This window comes from Brachyhypopomus gauderio, chromosome 3 (genome assembly GCF_052324685.1).
Source record: "Brachyhypopomus gauderio isolate BG-103 chromosome 3, BGAUD_0.2, whole genome shotgun sequence".
Lineage (NCBI taxonomy): Eukaryota > Metazoa > Chordata > Actinopteri > Gymnotiformes > Hypopomidae > Brachyhypopomus > Brachyhypopomus gauderio.
The window spans coordinates 4,113,995-4,130,987 of record NC_135213.1 but is presented as its reverse complement, the minus strand read 5'-3'; the positions used below and the strand labels follow the sequence as shown (position 1 = coordinate 4,130,987).

Genomic DNA, 16,993 nt, shown 5'->3' with positions numbered 1-16,993 from the left:
GTCCACAGGAGTCCAGCGTTTGGCTTAGATTACAGAATCACAGGCTGATTTTCATTTATTCCATATCCACAACTCTGTGAATCAGACGAAACGTTTTGTATAAGTCTGTTTCGATCACTTCCTCACTTCACTGTGTGCACCCATAAATCAAAGTGCTTTTTAAGTCACACTCGGTTCGTTCCCATTCAACTCAGTTGGAGTTGCTCCATGGTCGAGAAGCACCTTTAACACACATGACCTGCCCCCATAATCTCGCTCCTAGCTCATATACTGCATGCATTAAGACGTTTTCAAAGGCTGAGGCGGGCCACTTTCAAGGATGTGCCCGTAATAAGATGAATAGAGGCCGTGGGGCGTTTACCTGCCGTCTGTTTTACCTGCTGCGTAACACATCTCGGTGAAGAGAAAGCGTTCCTCACCTGGCCGTGCGTGTAGTGCTGAGACACAGGTAAGCTCTCACTGTGTTGGATGTTTGACTGTTAATAAAATACGTTGCATATTTAGTCATATATGTAGCAAACACGTTACGATGATACATTTGAGACAAAAGACAAACTATTTCGTTTTTGTTAAGACTTACATTTTTAATCTGGGACATTTAGCGTATCTATTTATACTATTTGTGTGTCCAATTCTTCCATTTTCGATTTGTATAAATTTGTATAAATTTGTTTTTCAAATCAGTGCAACTTTATATGCTCTTTATTCTTGTTAAAAACATTTCGAGTGCTGATATTTAAATGACAATATAGTAACCTATAAAATATTTCGTAGATGGATTTTAGGTCGGTTGTTTTATTAATTGTCCATCTCCAATTAAGTCTGTAATTTTACCAGATCCCATAAATCACGTAATTGCGTAAATTACAATCTAATCTTGGTGATTACTGACCTTTCTACACAGGGATGTTCACATGTTAGATAAGGCAGCACACTGCTCTCTTGCTATCGCTGAATAAGACTAGTTCTCATATGAACATCAATGTAGTAATGCTGTTTTAAGTGATATAATTGTTTTCGTGTTTATTCTCTTCCCCAGGATATTATTTACGCAAAACGTAAAACCTGTTCGGTAAGGACGTTTTAAGCGTCCATCAAAAACACAATGCCAACAACCAAGACTAGATCGTAAGTATTAAAATTCTTCATAAAATATTACACTGTAGGTGCAAATAAAATAAAACCTACGCATGCATGTTTAGTCCTCGTGATCTACTCGCCCTGCAGAGTTCAGGTCCAACTCTAATCTAACACACCTCATCCAGCTCATGAAGTCTCACTTCACATCTTAATGTTAGTACCAGATGTGCTAAATAACTGTTGGAGCAAAAGTCTTCAGTCAGCCAAACGCTGGCACCCCTGTTTTAGGAGATCAGGGTTCGGCATCTCTGTTTCAATGTCTTTCTCTTTTCCTTTAGTCCCCACCGATCTTCCCAACACACCTTTTACCATTACCCCGATGACGAGCTGCTGCACTACTACAGCTGGAAGTCGCCTCCGGGCGTGATGAAGATCATGTGCATCATCATCATCATCATGTGCGTGGGGGTGTTCGTCTGCGTGGCATCCACGCTGGCATGGGACTACGACATGGAGGCCATGGGCATGGGCGGCCTCGGCATGGGCGCTATGGGCGGTATGGGCTACGGCGGTGGCGGTATGGGCTACGCCGGGAGTTCCTACGGTGGAAGTTACGGGAGCTATGGGGGCGGCATGTACGGCGGCGGAATGGGTTACAGCGGCTATGGATACGGCGGATACGTTGACCCTGTGACCGGCAAGGGCTTCATCATCGGCATTTCTGCCATCACCTTTATAGCCGTGCTGGTCATATTCATCTTGGTGGTGTCCAGGCAGAGTACGGCAAAGTCCACCAAGTTCTACCTGGCGACCATCATCATCACGGTGATCCTGGCCTTCCTCATGCTCGTCGCCAGCATCGTGTACCTGGTGGCCGTTAACCCCACGGCTCAGTCCTCTGGCTCCATGATGTACAACATGATATGGCAGCTGTGTGCTCAGTATCAAAACCAGCCTCAAGCATCTGGCATCTTCATTAACCAGTACATGTATCACTACTGCGTGGTGGAACCTCAGGAGGTGAGCAGGTCCTGGAGAGTCCTGGACATCTCCATCAAACACCAAATTTGGAAACTTTTATTATTACCTTCCATGTTGTTGTCATGCTTTCTAGCAATGAGATGTAGTAAATAAACCAACCCCCCCCCCCCCCCCCCCCCCCCCCCCCCAGGCAGTCGCCATTATTCTAGGGTTCCTGGTGGTGGTGGCGCTGATCATTCTGCTGGTGTTCGCCGTGAAAACCCGCCAACAGATGAACCGGTACGGCAGGCAGCGTGTGCTCTGGGAGGAACCCAAAACCTACAACGATGGCTTTTCTCATGGTGTCGAGAAATGGGTGTGTACACCATCACGGAGACCTGTTATTTACAATATGGGACTGATTTTATGAACGTCACAGTACTCCGTGGCAGGGAGTAACATAATATCAAGGAACCATGTTCAGTAGCTGATCATTTCAGAACATACCCAGAATCTTTGACATGCCCTTTCACTGGTTTATGGTGCAAACAGTTGAAAATTCATATAACCTCCATTATGTAAATAACTTGGAAATGTAGATACATACTTCCACTACAAGTATGACACTTGTCTAAAGTTCTCAAGTGATCTCAATCACTTTTGAATCCAGTTTTAGATGGTCAGCTGGTATTGACTGTGGGTCAGACTGGTGAGCAGTGTGAGCTGGGGTGGTTTTGTCATGTTTGTCCGCTGGTATCTGTCGATACTATCTGCATATCTACATAGAAACTAGCAGAACCGGTTTTACTTGCACATGATGTATCCACAGACTATTTACCATATAGAGAGATGGAACCCACTGTGGCCCACTGTTGAAACTTCAGAAAACACACTGTTCTTTAAAGAACCATTACTATACCAACAGAAGGCAGTGACAGAAAAAGTATTCTCCAGTTTGTACTGGTTGAGATTTTAAGGACATTTTGGTAATGTGACCACAGCCCACTTTCCCAACAGCACTGTTGTTGGTATTTGTCTTAAAGCTACAGTGCACCATTTTTTGTACTACGCTCTTGCAGCTGTGACCGTGTTGGGGAAAGCCGACCCTGTTTATTAAACACATGAAAGCTATGTTAGGTCACTTTGTCCTGTAAGGCTGGTGTGAACTGTGATCTATATGACCTCTGTCTTCCTGCAGGTGACCGACGTGTCTGGGGACCCTGAGGCTTTTTTGAATGACTCCAACGACCAGGTTGGCAAATCATGGACTCTCAGTCAAACCCCAGACGTGGAGAAGCCACTTTATCTCCCTGGGTGAGTTCCTCTGAGGAAAAACCCAAAATGACATAAAATGCCTTGAAAATAAAACTACAATACATTTTCTTTTCCATTTGTCAACCATTAACTTAATTGTTAATGTGGCCGTTAAAGCTGGTGGCTAGGAAATCAAAAAAGTAGAAATATTTTGTGAATGTTTGCTGTACAGGACCTTGGGAGGACTTTCTTTTGTTTATTGTTTGAGCTTGAATAGCCAGTTCCACCACAAGGCAAGACCGGTCTACTTTGTGAACGAGTTGAAACTGACATAAATTAAGCATTAACTATTAACAGTCTGCCAGGTGATGGGTATATTGTTTTGAATAACTTTGACCTTCGTAGGTGAATTAATTTATACGTTATGGATTCAGTTTAGAGTTAGTCAACTCTACAGAATTGACCTGTTAACCTATAATGAAGACTACATTTACACACAAACTGTACACATATAAACAATGTTGCATAACATTAAGTGGAATGATGCACATTCCTTGCTAACCATTGGGTAGAAGGAATGGAATGTTGCACCGGGAAGAGAAAGGAAGTTTTTTCTGCAGTAGTCGGTGACATTTTTACTTCTTCTTTCTGTCTAGCAGCCAGCTTGTAATATATTATTCACAAAAAACTAATTGATACATAAAACAATAAATAAATATGATAATTATCTGTTATGAACAAGTGTTTTCGTACTTTTGCGCTGTGTTTATGGTGTGTCTTTTGCTGTGTGCCCCTTTCCTGGTGCTTGCGGGCTTCTTCATGTCTGGTGTCTTGTTTCTAATGCGTCTGCTTGTTTGTAGTGAACCTCTTGAATGTGTTGCGTGTGTGTAATGACCTTCACACGTCCGTCTCATCCACAGTAGCTCTGACTTGAACAGCACAGTGAGCGGGGTGAGGAGCAAACTTAAAGACTACGATACGGGAGCAGAATCAGCCGACGAACTGGACGAAGCCGATTTTGATGGGTAAGAAGCCCTGGAAATGGTTTTCCAAACTTGAAACTGTAGCTTGTTGAGGTTTTTTTATTTTTTTATTTTTTACTGGGCTGATGGAGAATCCTGGAGAGAAAAGCTACAACCACCTCCATGCTAACATGCTAATCATCTGCCTGTCTGCAGCTGGAGGAGGGGGGGGGGGCCTTGTGTGATTTTGTGATGGAGCCAGAGTTGTATAATCCAGATTCAGAAAGTAAAAGTCCTCACCAGGATTTTGCTCAGGCTTCCTGGATTGTGTTGATTCCACTAATTTTACCTGGATTGCACTAATTAGAAAATCTAGCAAGCTTGAGCAAAATCCTGGTGAGGACTTTTACTTTCTGAACCTGGATTATAAAACTCTGGATAGAGCTGATTGCACCTACCTTTTTATGCCAGTACACACATTATAAACTTTATCTTTTATAAACTCTTGGCAAAGTTGTATTTATTTATTTTTTGGAAAGAGAACTATTATCTTAAAACACGACACACATTTTCTTTATTAGCATTAGCAGAGGTATTCTGATTAATACTTAAATACTTAAATTGAGTAAAATATGCTTCATTCACATGTAAATGTAATCATCTCACTGAAATGCCTGTGTCCACAAAACTATTTAGGTAAAGAAATAAAATGACCCCATTTATAAATACAGCCTTTCATCTAGATTCTAGATTAAGTACATACAAAGAACTGGCTTTCTCCAAAGAACATGAACATGCCAACATTTTCCTCATAACACTCTTAAACCATCATCTTTGTGAGTAGCACTTTCAGCAGTGCGTTAAATTATGGATTAGATACTGGGTACTGTATGTAGCTAATACAATGATCATTGGGACATAAATTTACAAGAAAATAATATAGTTTAGATCAGGGGTCACCAACCTTTTTGAAACTGGTAGCTACTTCTTGGGTACCAAATATTGCGGAGGGCTACCAGATTAATACGCATCAATCGAACGAAAAGTTGTTGTTGGGGGGGGGGGGGGGGGGGGGGGGGGGGGGGGGCGACCGAAAGTTGTGCGTGTGCGAGTGTCAATTGCTAAACGGGAAGACCGCTAGCAACCGCGGACAATCTATAATGGTAGAAAAAACATAAACGATGCAGCGCTTTGGTGCACGGCGCTATAGTGAGCTATTTTTAAAACAAGCCCGCGGGCACCACGTTGGTGACCCCTGGTTTAGATTCTATTTTACGCTGCCCGTTGTCCTCTACGGAGGGTGCGTCATAAAATTTGTTCTGATAATTGTTCCCACGCTGTGGACGGAGATATTCTATTCCCTGAAAATTGCTGTCTCTGCAGTTGTGTAATGCAATGTGAAGCTGTATAATGACCTTGGTAACCCCCCCCCCTCCTCAGAGAGTTCCCTCCCATCAAAAGCGACAACGAGAGGCTCCGATACAAGCGGCAGTTTGACAGGGATCACATGGAATACAAGCGTCTGCAGGCCGAGCTGGACGACGTCAACATGGGCCTGTTGGAGGTGGACCGTGAGCTGGACCGTCTGCAGGAGGGCAGTCCCCAGTTCCAGGTGGGTGACCTTACCGTGTCAGAAATGCTGCCGTAACATAGCTGACATCGAAATGAACCCAGGTCAAGTCTGCATCAGTCTGTTTTGTCTGTTAATTGTGTGTTTGAGTGTTTTTTGCTCTTTGTTGTTTACAGGATGCCATGGAGCACTACAACCGACTGAAGGACTTGAAGAGGGTAATGTAAACTTTACACTTTTATAAATAGGAAGACATAGTGTATAGAATTTCTTGAGATATATGGAGAAATTCAGGTTAAATTTAAATGGAGGTGGTGTTACCTATTTGAACGACTTGATAAATCCACTTTAAACAACAGGGATAAAGAGGAAACCAATTAAAATAGGGCTCTACTTTTAATGGCTTTGGAACTACTGAGACATGGATTGTGTACATAAGGGAGAATTCTAGAATGATGCACCAACATTCACATGCCAAAAAGAATATCTGGAATCTCACTTCTGTTTGTTTTCTTTCTTTTGCTTCTGGCTTGTAGTAATTTTTTTTCGGGGGGGGGGGGGGGGGGGGGGGGGTGAGAGGGGGGGCTCTGAAATTTAGCTGCACCCACACCAAGCTTAGAAAAGGACATGTTATTAAAATATGGCTGGAGTAAATATGGAGTAATCAAAACTACACCAACATGTCTATTAAAGGTTTAAAAACTAATGTCTTCTAGATATAAGTAGATTCTTAAATTACTTATTCTGGTTATGTAGCATTTCACATTTACTTAGTATGTAGCTATTTATCTTTGTTAGATATTTTTGTGTCAAACGACTACCTATACATATAGGAAAGACACCACATGTCACAATGCCCCAAACCAGAGAGAAACATATTTGCACTGAGCATCTAATTTATTAGGTCTATTAATTTTATACATACACTCAATGGCCAATTAATCAGAAATACTTGCCATTGGTTCACTTTGTACTTGATCAATTACAGCCCATTTGCTGCTCACAACTGACCAGCAATCCAATCCGACCACCATATTACTGGTGATGGGTCACCATCGGTACAACAGTGACGAGTGCTTTCACAAGTGTATTCAGTAGAACAGTAGATTTGTGTCCAGTGTAGTAGACAATGGTTGATCTGTTCCACTGACTGGTAGAGGGAAGCTGATCCATTATGAGGAACAGACGGGATAAACAGTGAAGGAATGTTACCTGCTAATTTAATATAGGCTAGTTAATGTAGCTAATTATGTTAGCCAGAAGACACTAATTTACAGTTTAACCAAGCAGATGTATAATGTATTTAAATGGTTAATACACACACCTGTTTTTAAAAGCAAGACTGTAGCCAACATTTCATGCCTCTAATGTCCACTTCAAATGATTAAATCTGGCATTGGGCGTGGCTAGGATTTAGATCAAAAAGATGGCCAATAGAATAGCTTTTTGTAGGATGAAAAGTGGTGCTTAATCACTTGGGTATGGATTTTGAGGTAGCCTGCTGGTGCATTTTTACCCAACAGATTGGGGCAGTATTATCTTTTTACAGTTATAATCAATCACATTATAGGTTTAAACTGTAGATGAGGAATGTAGATGAAACTGTGTGTACAAAAGTGAAAGCACCAATTGTGAATCAGTGTCTCCAGAATGAGAGAATCCAGTGTTCGTAGTTCTCTGACATGGATTCACTCTCCTTGTTATGTCGGATATGAATCACTCGATTGCTGACTTGCTCAGAAACAACATTTGTGAGAGTCTGGTGACCCTGCACCACTGTGTGATATATGATCACATCAACAGCACAAAGTGGTCACAAGTGTAGAACCTTGCTTTACCCTGGAGGGGAAGGGGGTTGCTGTATGACGGTGTGGTTCAAGACGTGGTACAGTGCAGCGTTTTGCATGTTCCTGTCCAAGCTGATCTGGGATCAGCAGAGGATTCCATGAGCAGTATGGCATACATGGTCCTTTTTGTGGATTTGTAATTGTTATGTAGGATGTTTCTATCAACAGGCAAAGGGCAGGGTGGTATCCATGTACATTAATTTGGTAATTTGGCTCCCACAAAGGCAATTTACTAAACTTCAAACAAGTGCATAAAACAAGAAGTCACCGACGGGCAGGTACTGACCTTTGCATGTCATGACTGTTGTCGTGGTGATAAGATCACAAGAAGAATGATTTTTGAAGTCGGTCAACAGGCCAAAGTAATAGATACATGATGCTTATCTAGAGTTTCCTTTAGTTCTTTTTTTTGTCTTGTCATTGTGTCTCATCAGGCCCGACATCATTAATTTGTTAATCCTGTAGCTCATAGTTTTTCCCTGTTCAATTAAAACCTCTAATTCCACCATTTTGAGTTTCAGTGTAGTTTCGATTTCCTTAGATCAAGCGTTCCAAACTCATGTCTGTCGTGCTCATGGCTCCCACATTTATCATATGCAAAAGCTTCATTTACATTTGTCACGTGATGTCATTCACACTGGTTTGTGCAAATGAAACAGAAAACGATTACTAAATACATATGCAATGAACTGGACTGCTTATGCAAATGAATACTTATAATTTGACATTTTAATGAATCAAGACTTCAGTTTCCATGTATCTTAAAAAAAAAAAAAAAACAACAAAGTTTAAATGTTTTAGCATATTAGCATTGAGACACACACGGGATGAAAGACGGTGTAATAATGAGTTATCATAATCTCTCTCTCTCCCTCCATAGTCGGCAGATTACCGCATGAAAAAGAGGAAGACCAAACAGCTGAAAGCCAAGCTTTCCCACATCAAGAAGAGGGTTAACGGCTACGACCAGAGACCGTGAGGACCTCGCCTCTGTCCCTGCAGGGCCATTTTACTTTTGCCCTTGTGTCCTTCTGAGCCAATCCAGACGTGGTGGTGATACGGGTTTTATTGTCGCCACCTTTAACGTTTGTTTTCTTACATTCTTACGGATTTTTACACTTGACTTTTCACGTGTCCCAGTTACAGTATCTACAATCGTTTTTTTGTTTTTGTTTTTGCTGAGCTAGCCCGTGTTGGGATGGGATCAAAGTCGTGCAGTGTTATTCCACATAAGACGCAGACCCTCCTGTCCCAAGAACGTAACGATACTGCTGTGTTTGTGTGTTTTTGGTCTTTGGACATGTGCTTTTATTTTTCACTGACAAAGCTGCAGTTGCTGCAGCCCTTTCACGGTCGGGCTCGAAAAGGAAAGTGCTGATCTGAGAACAGATCCCATCTCCCCATTCACATATCTGCATTGATCAGAATCTGTTCATAAATGTACTGACTCTCAGGTCTGGAGCACGAGCACTGACTGCAGTTTCACTGTAGCTTTTAAAAAGTAGAGAGGTGCCCATTTACTGTAAATAAAGAGTCTGCAGAGGTCTCGTGAGCTTAGTCAGAACCCCACTGCCCTCCAAGGAACTAGAAGTGGCACTTTAATACCTTGTGATCATTGGGCTAGTAAGATCACAAATGTATCAAATGTTCCTTGGTGTGGAATGGGAAATCTTGCTTTGGTATTTGAGTTTGAAGAGAAAAAGGAATATTGAAGTTCTAGATGTTATTTGTATTTTTTATTTTCTCTCTTTTTTTTAAATGATGGTACAGATTATTTGTAAAAGGTTTTGCTCCACACAATTCACTATTATTTAATCCTGTTTTTATTTCATTTATTATTTTTTAAAATTCTTTTGTAATGTATTATTTACTGCAAACATGACCATCCATTTTTCTCAAACTACTGTTTCTTGCTCTCCTCTGAAAATATCTTATTTGTTTATTTAGATGTACATTTAGAAGTCTTAACTGTTATTATCGAAATGAACAATGTATTATTTTCTTGTTTTGTCATTTATATGAGAAATTTTGTGTCTAATTTCTTTATTAAAGGGGTTAAAGTGTGGCCATAATGACTGTAATATAACAACTGATAAAGACGTGACAGACTGGGGCGGAACGATAGTTCCTGTGAGGTTTAAGGACGGACCAGTTACGTCGTTGCACAATCCCGCATCAGATTTCATTGTCGGAGAGCTAATCCTGCAACCAGAGCCTGCAACTAGCTGTCAAATCGTTTGCGTTTTAGTAAGAGTAGCTTTTCCTATCGATAAAATGAAATGTTCTGCTTAGTCCTGATGACAGAGTGACGAAGAACACACGAACGTGTTTATTAACCTTTTTTAGCGAACACAACAGCGAATACTGGCTGCATACCTCTATATAGATAGCTAGCTAGGGTGCGTAGTTAGAGGTACAATTAGCTTTAGTCTAGTTAACTGTTAGTCGGACTCTGTTAGTCTAGTTAACTGTTAGTCTGAGTATCTGTTAGTCTGAGTATCTGTTAGTCTGAGTATCTGTTAGTCTGAGTAACTGTTAGTCTAGTTAACTGTTAGTCTGAGTATCTGTTAGTCTAGTTAACTGTTAGTCTGGGTATGTGTTAGTCTAGTTAACTGTTAGTCTGAGTATCTGTTAGTCTGGGTTTGTGTTAGTCTGGTTTGTGTTGGTTTGCGACTCCCAGTGATGGAGGACGAACCAGAGAGAGCTAAGCGGTGGGAAGGGGGCTACGAGCGGACATGGTGAGTTCACGACGTCGAGCACCCTAGCTGTGCTAGGAAATATGCTAAACGTATAATAAACATAGTTTAAAACTAGTTAACTGCATATATAAATGTTCTAATGGTATTAATTTAGAGTGGAGGTGGCAACATATGAGTTATAACTCGCTTTCAGTTATTGGAAAATGTCGAATTCAGCACCCCGATGTGAGCTGTATCCCCTTCTCGGTAACTCACTCTCTGTTTAGAGGTATAATGGGTATAGGGACCGATCCATGTTGACTCCACCAGAGTGGCCAGAATTAAGAGGGGTGGTCTGCCAATTAAAAAGCATCTCTCTGCAGCTTTTCGTTGAAATTTTGTTGATTATACTTCAAAATCATTTAGCCATATCTATACACATGACAGTTTGCAGCACCATAAAATTAAATATATGTATATATATGACAGTTAGAAAATAATGAATTATAATACTCGGTATTAAACATAACAGGATGCACTGCTGTCAGGACTCGTCAACACATGGGTTTTCTAACAGACTGAAACAGGGACAGTATTCACATACAACACAGTATGTGTGGGACCGAACTCCATCCAGAAAGCCTTACAGCACACGTTCCCCAGAAGGGGAAGCATCTCACAACAGGGGTGCTGAATTCTTGTGTTCACGGACGCACGCATTCACGAAAAAATCCTGCACACAACTGAACCCTGAAATTACTGAAGCAGAAACACAAAGATGCCCTAAAAGTCGGATTCCGAAGTCCATTTTGAAAAAGGAAAATATTTTTGCAGGTGCTTCCTGAATAATATTTTGACTACGACAACTGAAAAGCAAAACATGATTTGCACGTTTTACTGACAACAAATATATTTTTATGGAAACACTTATGGATTTTAAAATTGTTAAATGTTAGCCAACCGAAGTAAATGAAACGTTCATGCATAACTATTACTCTGATTATTTTCATAAAGGTAAAAAAGGGTCCTTGTTTTGGATTAATCTAACTGTATATAAAAACATGAGGTTCAGTAGCAGAGAATATATTTTAGACAGGTGAAATAGCTAGTCAAGATCCTTCTAGGGCATCTTTTCAGGCCATCTCTTTTGGCATCCGTAGTGTCAGGGCTCAGTCTCGTGCAGGATTTTTTCATGAATGTCTGCGTTCGCTAACATAGGAAGCATGAACCGGAGTGGGAACTGAATCGGACACAACAGGTGTTTTTTTAAACACTGCTGTGGTGTAGGACCACTTTCATTCGTTTATTAGTTATCAATCAAATTTATTTATATAGCGCTTTTTTACAACAGTTGTCACAAAGCAGCTTTACAAGTGTCCGAGTCCAAGCCCCCAGTGAGCAAGCCAAGTGCGACAGTGACAAGGAAAAACTCCCTAAGGGCATGAGGAAGAAACCTTGAGAGAAACCCCTGGAACTGTACCTGTCTCTAAGGGGGCATAGGAATCACATATTTGAAAAGTTCCAATCTGGATTTAGGCCCAATCACAGTACTGAAACAGCATTAGTCAAAGTAACAAATGATCTCTTCCGTGCTTCACATCAAGGCTTTGTACAGTATCTCTGTTAGTGCTTCTTGATCTTAGTGCAGCTTTCGACACAATAGATCACAGGATCTTGCTAGAACGGTTAGAATGCTGGGTTGGAATCTCAGGCACAGCCCTTTCATGGTATAATTCTTACTTAACTAATCGCTATCAGTTTGTAGAACTCAATAATATTCCGTCCAAACGTACAAAAGTGAAATATGGGGTCCCGCAAGGCTCCATCTTAGGACCACTTTTACATTATATATGCTACCATTGGGCATAGTTATAAACAAACATGGTATCAACTTTCACTGCTATGCAGATGACACTCAACTTTATACATCAGCCAAATCTGATGACAAACACAGTTTAGGAAAAATTGTGGCCTGCATAAGAGATGTTAAATGCTGGATGTCTCTAAACTTCCTCCAACTTAATGAGGACTTCAAATAGTTCAAAATGCTGCAGCCAGAGTTCTGACTAGAACTAGAAGATTTGATCATATCAGACCAGTCCTATCAGCCCTGCATTGGCTTCCAGTTAAATTCCTTATTAATTCCAACAATTAATAAGGTAACAGCAGGGGGAAGAGCCTTTTCTTGTAAGGCCCCCCAGCTTTGGAACAACCTTCCAGAATGCGTCCAGGACTCTGACACAGTCTCAATCTTTAAGTCTAGGTTGAAAACCTACTTATTTAGTTTAGCGTTTGATAACTAATATGCAGATATAGGCATAATTGCTGGGCTACAGCTTTTTCTATGATCTCGGATATAAATGATGTGTTGGAAATGAGTCTATAATTAGATAGTACAGTTGAGATTTGCTTTCTTGATCAGAGGTCTAATAACCGCTAATTTACAGGATTTGGGCATGTGACCTATTGTATTATGGACGCGATGCTAGAATATGAGATCTTTCTGATGTCCAGGGAGGTGCTGAAGGAGGACGAGTCCGGGTCCCTCAAAGCCACTGTGGAAGACATTCTTTTCCAGGCTAAAAGGAAAAGGTGAGCCCGAAATGTCGGGAGGAGAGCACAGATGAAACCTGTGTGAAACATGCTAATGGATGAAACCTGTGTGAAACATGCTAATGGATGAAACCTGTGTGAAACATGCTAATGGATGAAACCTGTGTGAAACATGCTAATGGATGAAACCTGTGTGAAACATGCTAATGGATGAAACCTGTGTGAAACCTGCTAATGGATGAAACCTGTGTGAAACCTGCTAATGGATGAAACCTGTGTGAAACCTGCTAATGGATGAAACCTGTGTGAAACCTGCTAATGGATGAAACCTGTGTGAAACCTGTGTGAAACCTGCTCATGCCTGTGTTCCTGCTGTCTGTCGGTCGTGTCGCAGGGTGTTTGAGAGTCATGGACAGGTTCGCTTGGGAATGGTGAGTCCGGATGTCGTTCTTGTATTCTCTGTGTCCACTCTCCCGTTGTTTATTGCGACCGTTGGTGACGGCCGGCTGCTGGTGGTTTTGCGTAGATGCGTCACCTGTACGCGGTGATTGACATGTCTCGATCTATGGAGGATCAGGACCTGAAACCCAGCAGGCTCGCGTCCACCTTGAAGGTGAGACTCGCCTCTGTCATTTCTGTTTGCACGTAGCTGTTTTGCAGTGCGTATGGGTCTTCTGAGCTGTGCCCTCTCTCTCATCCCCTAGTTGATGGAGTATTTTGTGGATGAGTACTTTGACCAGAACCCCATTAGTCAGGTAGTGTGTATGTACTTTTAAACGTAACGTTGTCTCAGGCCACCAGACTGCTCGTGTGTGGGTTCACCTCATTCTCCCTCTCCCCTCGTCTACAGATCGGAATCATCACCACCAAGAACAAGAGGGCGGAGAAGCTGACAGATCTGGCGGGTACATGAGGGCACTTGTCTAGAATGTCCTTAGGACGTCCTCACCGATGTCCTTGGTTAATCTCATTAAGACGTGCCCAGAATGTCCCACTCGTAGAACACGTAGCGGCTCGGCTTGTCGTCAACCGTGCCTGTTTTGTTTCTCGGGACAGGCAACCCCAGGAAGCACACGGCGGCCCTGAGAAAAGGCGCGGACTCTGCGTGCATGGGCGAGCCCTCCCTCTACAACGCTCTCAGCATCGCCATGCAGACGCTGAAGTGGGTGGTGCACGGGTGGGGCGCAGGCGCGGGGTGCTACGGGGCTAATGTGCAAGCGTGTTCGCATTGTAGATAGAGGCTCACTGTGTCGCCTCACCATGTTCTCACCATATTTATGAGCCTTATCTGAGAACACTTAACTTATTTTACTATGTCAGCACTTGCAAAACGTGTGCAAAGGTGCTAGAACAGTATTGATTTTTCTGTTAATATGTTAATAACGTGTGTGTGTGTGTGTGTGTGTGTGTGTGTGTGTGTGTGTGTGTAGACACATGCCAGGACACACTAGCAGAGAGATCTTGGTCATCCTCAGCAGTCTTACCACCTGCGATCCAGCCAACATCTATGACCTCATTAAGGTAGACCACAGGAATGTTTCAACAGCAGCTCATGTGAACATATTTTGGTTCCAGTTGTACCAGCGTGCGTTTCCTAGTAGTAACGCAGGCTGGTCTGGGGCGGATGTCTCTGTTGTCAACAGACACTGAAAGAGTTGAAAATTCGAGTGTCGGTGATCGGGCTGTCTGCGGAGGTCCGTGTGTGTACCATTCTAACCAGAGAAACAGGAGGTTGGTGACCTTCTTCCTCTCTTGTGGTCCTCCTCATCTTAATGGATGAGAAACGCTTACGGTCATACAGTGTTCCAAAGGAAGGCCTTGATGTTGGTTTGTTACTACCCTTGATGTTGGTTTGTTACTACCCTTGATGTTGGTTTGTTACTACCCTTGATGTTGGTTTGTTACTACCCTTGATGTTGGTTTGTTACTACCCTTGATGTTGGTTTGTTACTACCCTTGATGTTGGTTTGTTACTACCCTTGATATTGGTTTGTTACTACCCTTGATGTTGGTTTGTTACTACCCTTGATGTTGGTTTGTTACTACCCTTGATGTTGGTTTGTTACTACCCTTGATGTTGGTTTGTTACTACCCTTGATGGAAATGTGCCAGATACCAAAGTCTACTTGGCTGCTGAACATACCTGATTGCGCTAGTCAGAGCAGGTGTGTGCGTCAGCACGTCGGTACTAGAGGAAGGCGTGTCTGCCTACATTGAAACCTCTGGGTATCCATGAGCGGGGAGTGGACTGTAAAAACGCTAACCGTGCTACTGCATAGTCACCAGTAGAAGGAGCCTGAGGGGTTATGCAGATGAGTTTAGCCGCTAGCTGTTTTAGCCCGGCGTCCTGTGCTCTCCCAGGGAGCTACAACGTGATTCTGGACGAGAGCCACTTCAAGGAGCTGCTAATGTCCCACGTGAGGCCGCCCCCTGCTAGCTCCTCCTCCGAGTGCTCCCTTATCCGCATGGGTAACCTCAAGCACACACACACACACACACACACACACACACACACACACACACTCCAGGGATTGTAATACTGGCACTTGCATGTCAGGGGGCGGGGCCTGAATATTGTTTTTGGTTGGTGGAGTGAGTGTGGGGAGGGGCCTAAACCATGTCTTCTTGTCCTAGGCTTCCCTCAGCACGTCATCGCCTCGGTGACCGACCGGGACTCCAAGCCTTCATTCAGCATGTCGTAAGTAGCGATCTCGCCAGGTTCTCGTCGTCTAGGTGACCGTGTCCAAGTGCTGTCGTCAAGGTTCCACTCGGCATGCGCTGGGAAGAGTGTGCGGGAGCGTCTGGGGTGAAATACCCGCTGGTTTGTTTGTTGTGTTTGATGTCGAATGGCGTCTCCTCAGGCACCTGGACAGCTCGGGCGAGGAAGCGGGACTCTCTCTGGGCGGATACTACTGCCCCCAGTGCAGGGGCAAATACACAGAACTGCCCGTCGAGTGTAAAGTCTGTGGTACGTCTTCAAGGCCAACATGGTATGGTTTGATTGGTGGTTCTGTAGAGGTGTGTAAGTGTGAACTCTCTGTGTGTGTGGTCTCCAGGTCTGACGCTGGTCTCTGCCCCTCATCTGGCTCGGTCCTTCCATCACCTCTTTCCCCTGTGTGCCTTTGAAGAGCGCCCCCTAGAGGAGCACACAGGAGACAGGCATGTACTCCTCTCCCTCTGTCAGTGGGGTCACGTGACCCGTGTGAAGCAGGTGCCCTGATGAGACCTTCCTCTAAGTTCATCTTACAGAAACTGTAGCCAACACCGCACGATCTGTGTCTGATTTCCATGGAAGAGCAGGCTATAATAATTTTAATTTTAATAATAGACATCTACAGATCCAATCAAAAGTTCATATTGTAAATGCAATTTTTTGTCTCTCCTCTCTCTCAGGTTTTGCCAAGCCTGTCAAGGCGAGCTGAAAGACCAGAGCGTATGTGTAATGTTAATTTATGTTGATTTAAGTTATTTTATGTTAATTTATGTAAAACTGTGGTCTGCTGCTACTACGTTTATCCTGAATTCCCCTCTGGGCTTCCTCCCGCATGCAGGTCTATGCTTGTCCAGCGTGTGGCAGTGTGTTCTGCGTGGAGTGTGACGTCTTCATTCACGACACGCTGCACAGCTGCCCGTCCTGCATACACTCGCAGGGAGCGTCTTAAAACGTCCTCGGCGTCTTGGATTAGCGTTACCACAGCAACCCCAACCGTTTACCCTGGAGGGCTGCGCCGTTTAGTGACGGCTGAGGGGATCTTGGCGACGGGCTCGGCCGTCGAGTCTTAATGTCCTGAAGCCGGCTGCTAACGCAGGATCGTCTGTCGGGACAATTTTGGACGGGTACATTTGAGACTTGGTCCTGTGTCACAGCACTTTTAATAAGTGAGTTAGTGAAAGGCTGTTGCCACAGGACAAAAAGACATTAAAAATATTTTTTTACATTTTACTTTTGATATTCTTTTGAAATTAAACATTTTGGAAAAGAAAATGTCTGGTTTATAATTCTGGGTGTCTAGCCCTGCCCTCTGAAGTGTCCACTCACGGCACACAACTACCAATCACACACACTTCTAAGAAAAAGAGCGACGTTTG

The 16,993-nt window shown here is 43.0% G+C and overlaps 2 protein-coding genes across 3 annotated transcripts; both read left to right on the top strand.

The window, feature by feature from the left end:
- Window positions 1-177: 177 nt before the first annotated feature.
- Window positions 178-9,738, top strand: oclnb (occludin b). Of its 2 annotated transcripts, none has more exons than XM_076998991.1 (9): window positions 178-448; window positions 1,040-1,128; window positions 1,419-2,100; window positions 2,252-2,416; window positions 3,239-3,354; window positions 4,218-4,319; window positions 5,697-5,868; window positions 6,003-6,044; window positions 8,554-9,738. In XM_076998991.1, exons 2-9 carry the CDS (start codon window positions 1,106-1,108, stop codon window positions 8,650-8,652), a joined length of 1,401 nt encoding a protein of 466 aa, XP_076855106.1. In that variant the 5' UTR covers window positions 178-448; window positions 1,040-1,105; the 3' UTR covers window positions 8,653-9,738. The 2 variants fall into 2 exon arrangements, with proteins under 2 accessions (XP_076855106.1, XP_076855105.1); XM_076998990.1 differs by having other exon boundaries at window positions 185-448; window positions 4,215-4,319.
- A 119-nt stretch (window positions 9,739-9,857) lies between these two features.
- On the top strand, window positions 9,858-16,900 carry gtf2h2 (general transcription factor IIH, polypeptide 2). The gene is made up of 15 exons (XM_076998992.1): window positions 9,858-10,411; window positions 12,866-12,943; window positions 13,299-13,335; window positions 13,431-13,517; window positions 13,609-13,659; window positions 13,755-13,809; window positions 13,961-14,066; window positions 14,335-14,425; window positions 14,548-14,635; window positions 15,266-15,373; window positions 15,539-15,602; window positions 15,766-15,872; window positions 15,961-16,063; window positions 16,298-16,337; window positions 16,456-16,900. Exons 1-15 carry the CDS (start codon window positions 10,356-10,358, stop codon window positions 16,564-16,566), a joined length of 1,182 nt encoding a protein of 393 aa, XP_076855107.1. The 5' UTR covers window positions 9,858-10,355; the 3' UTR covers window positions 16,567-16,900.
- Window positions 16,901-16,993: the final 93 nt, after the last annotated feature.

Coding starts and splice junctions, on each gene's coding strand:
- gtf2h2 (XM_076998992.1), top strand. CDS start 10,356: ATGGAGGACGAACCAGAGAGAGCTAAGCGGTGGGAAGGGGGCTACGAG. Junction 14,067..14,334: donor ATCGCCATGCAGACGCTGAA/GTGGGTGGTGCA, acceptor GTGTGTGTGTAG/ACACATGCCAGGACACACTA. Junction 16,338..16,455: donor GCGAGCTGAAAGACCAGAGC/GTATGTGTAATG, acceptor TCCCGCATGCAG/GTCTATGCTTGTCCAGCGTG.
- oclnb (XM_076998990.1), top strand. CDS start 1,106: ATGCCAACAACCAAGACTAGATC. Junction 1,129..1,418: donor CCAACAACCAAGACTAGATC/GTAAGTATTAAA, acceptor CTTTTCCTTTAG/TCCCCACCGATCTTCCCAAC. Junction 4,320..5,696: donor GACGAAGCCGATTTTGATGG/GTAAGAAGCCCT, acceptor CCCCCTCCTCAG/AGAGTTCCCTCCCATCAAAA.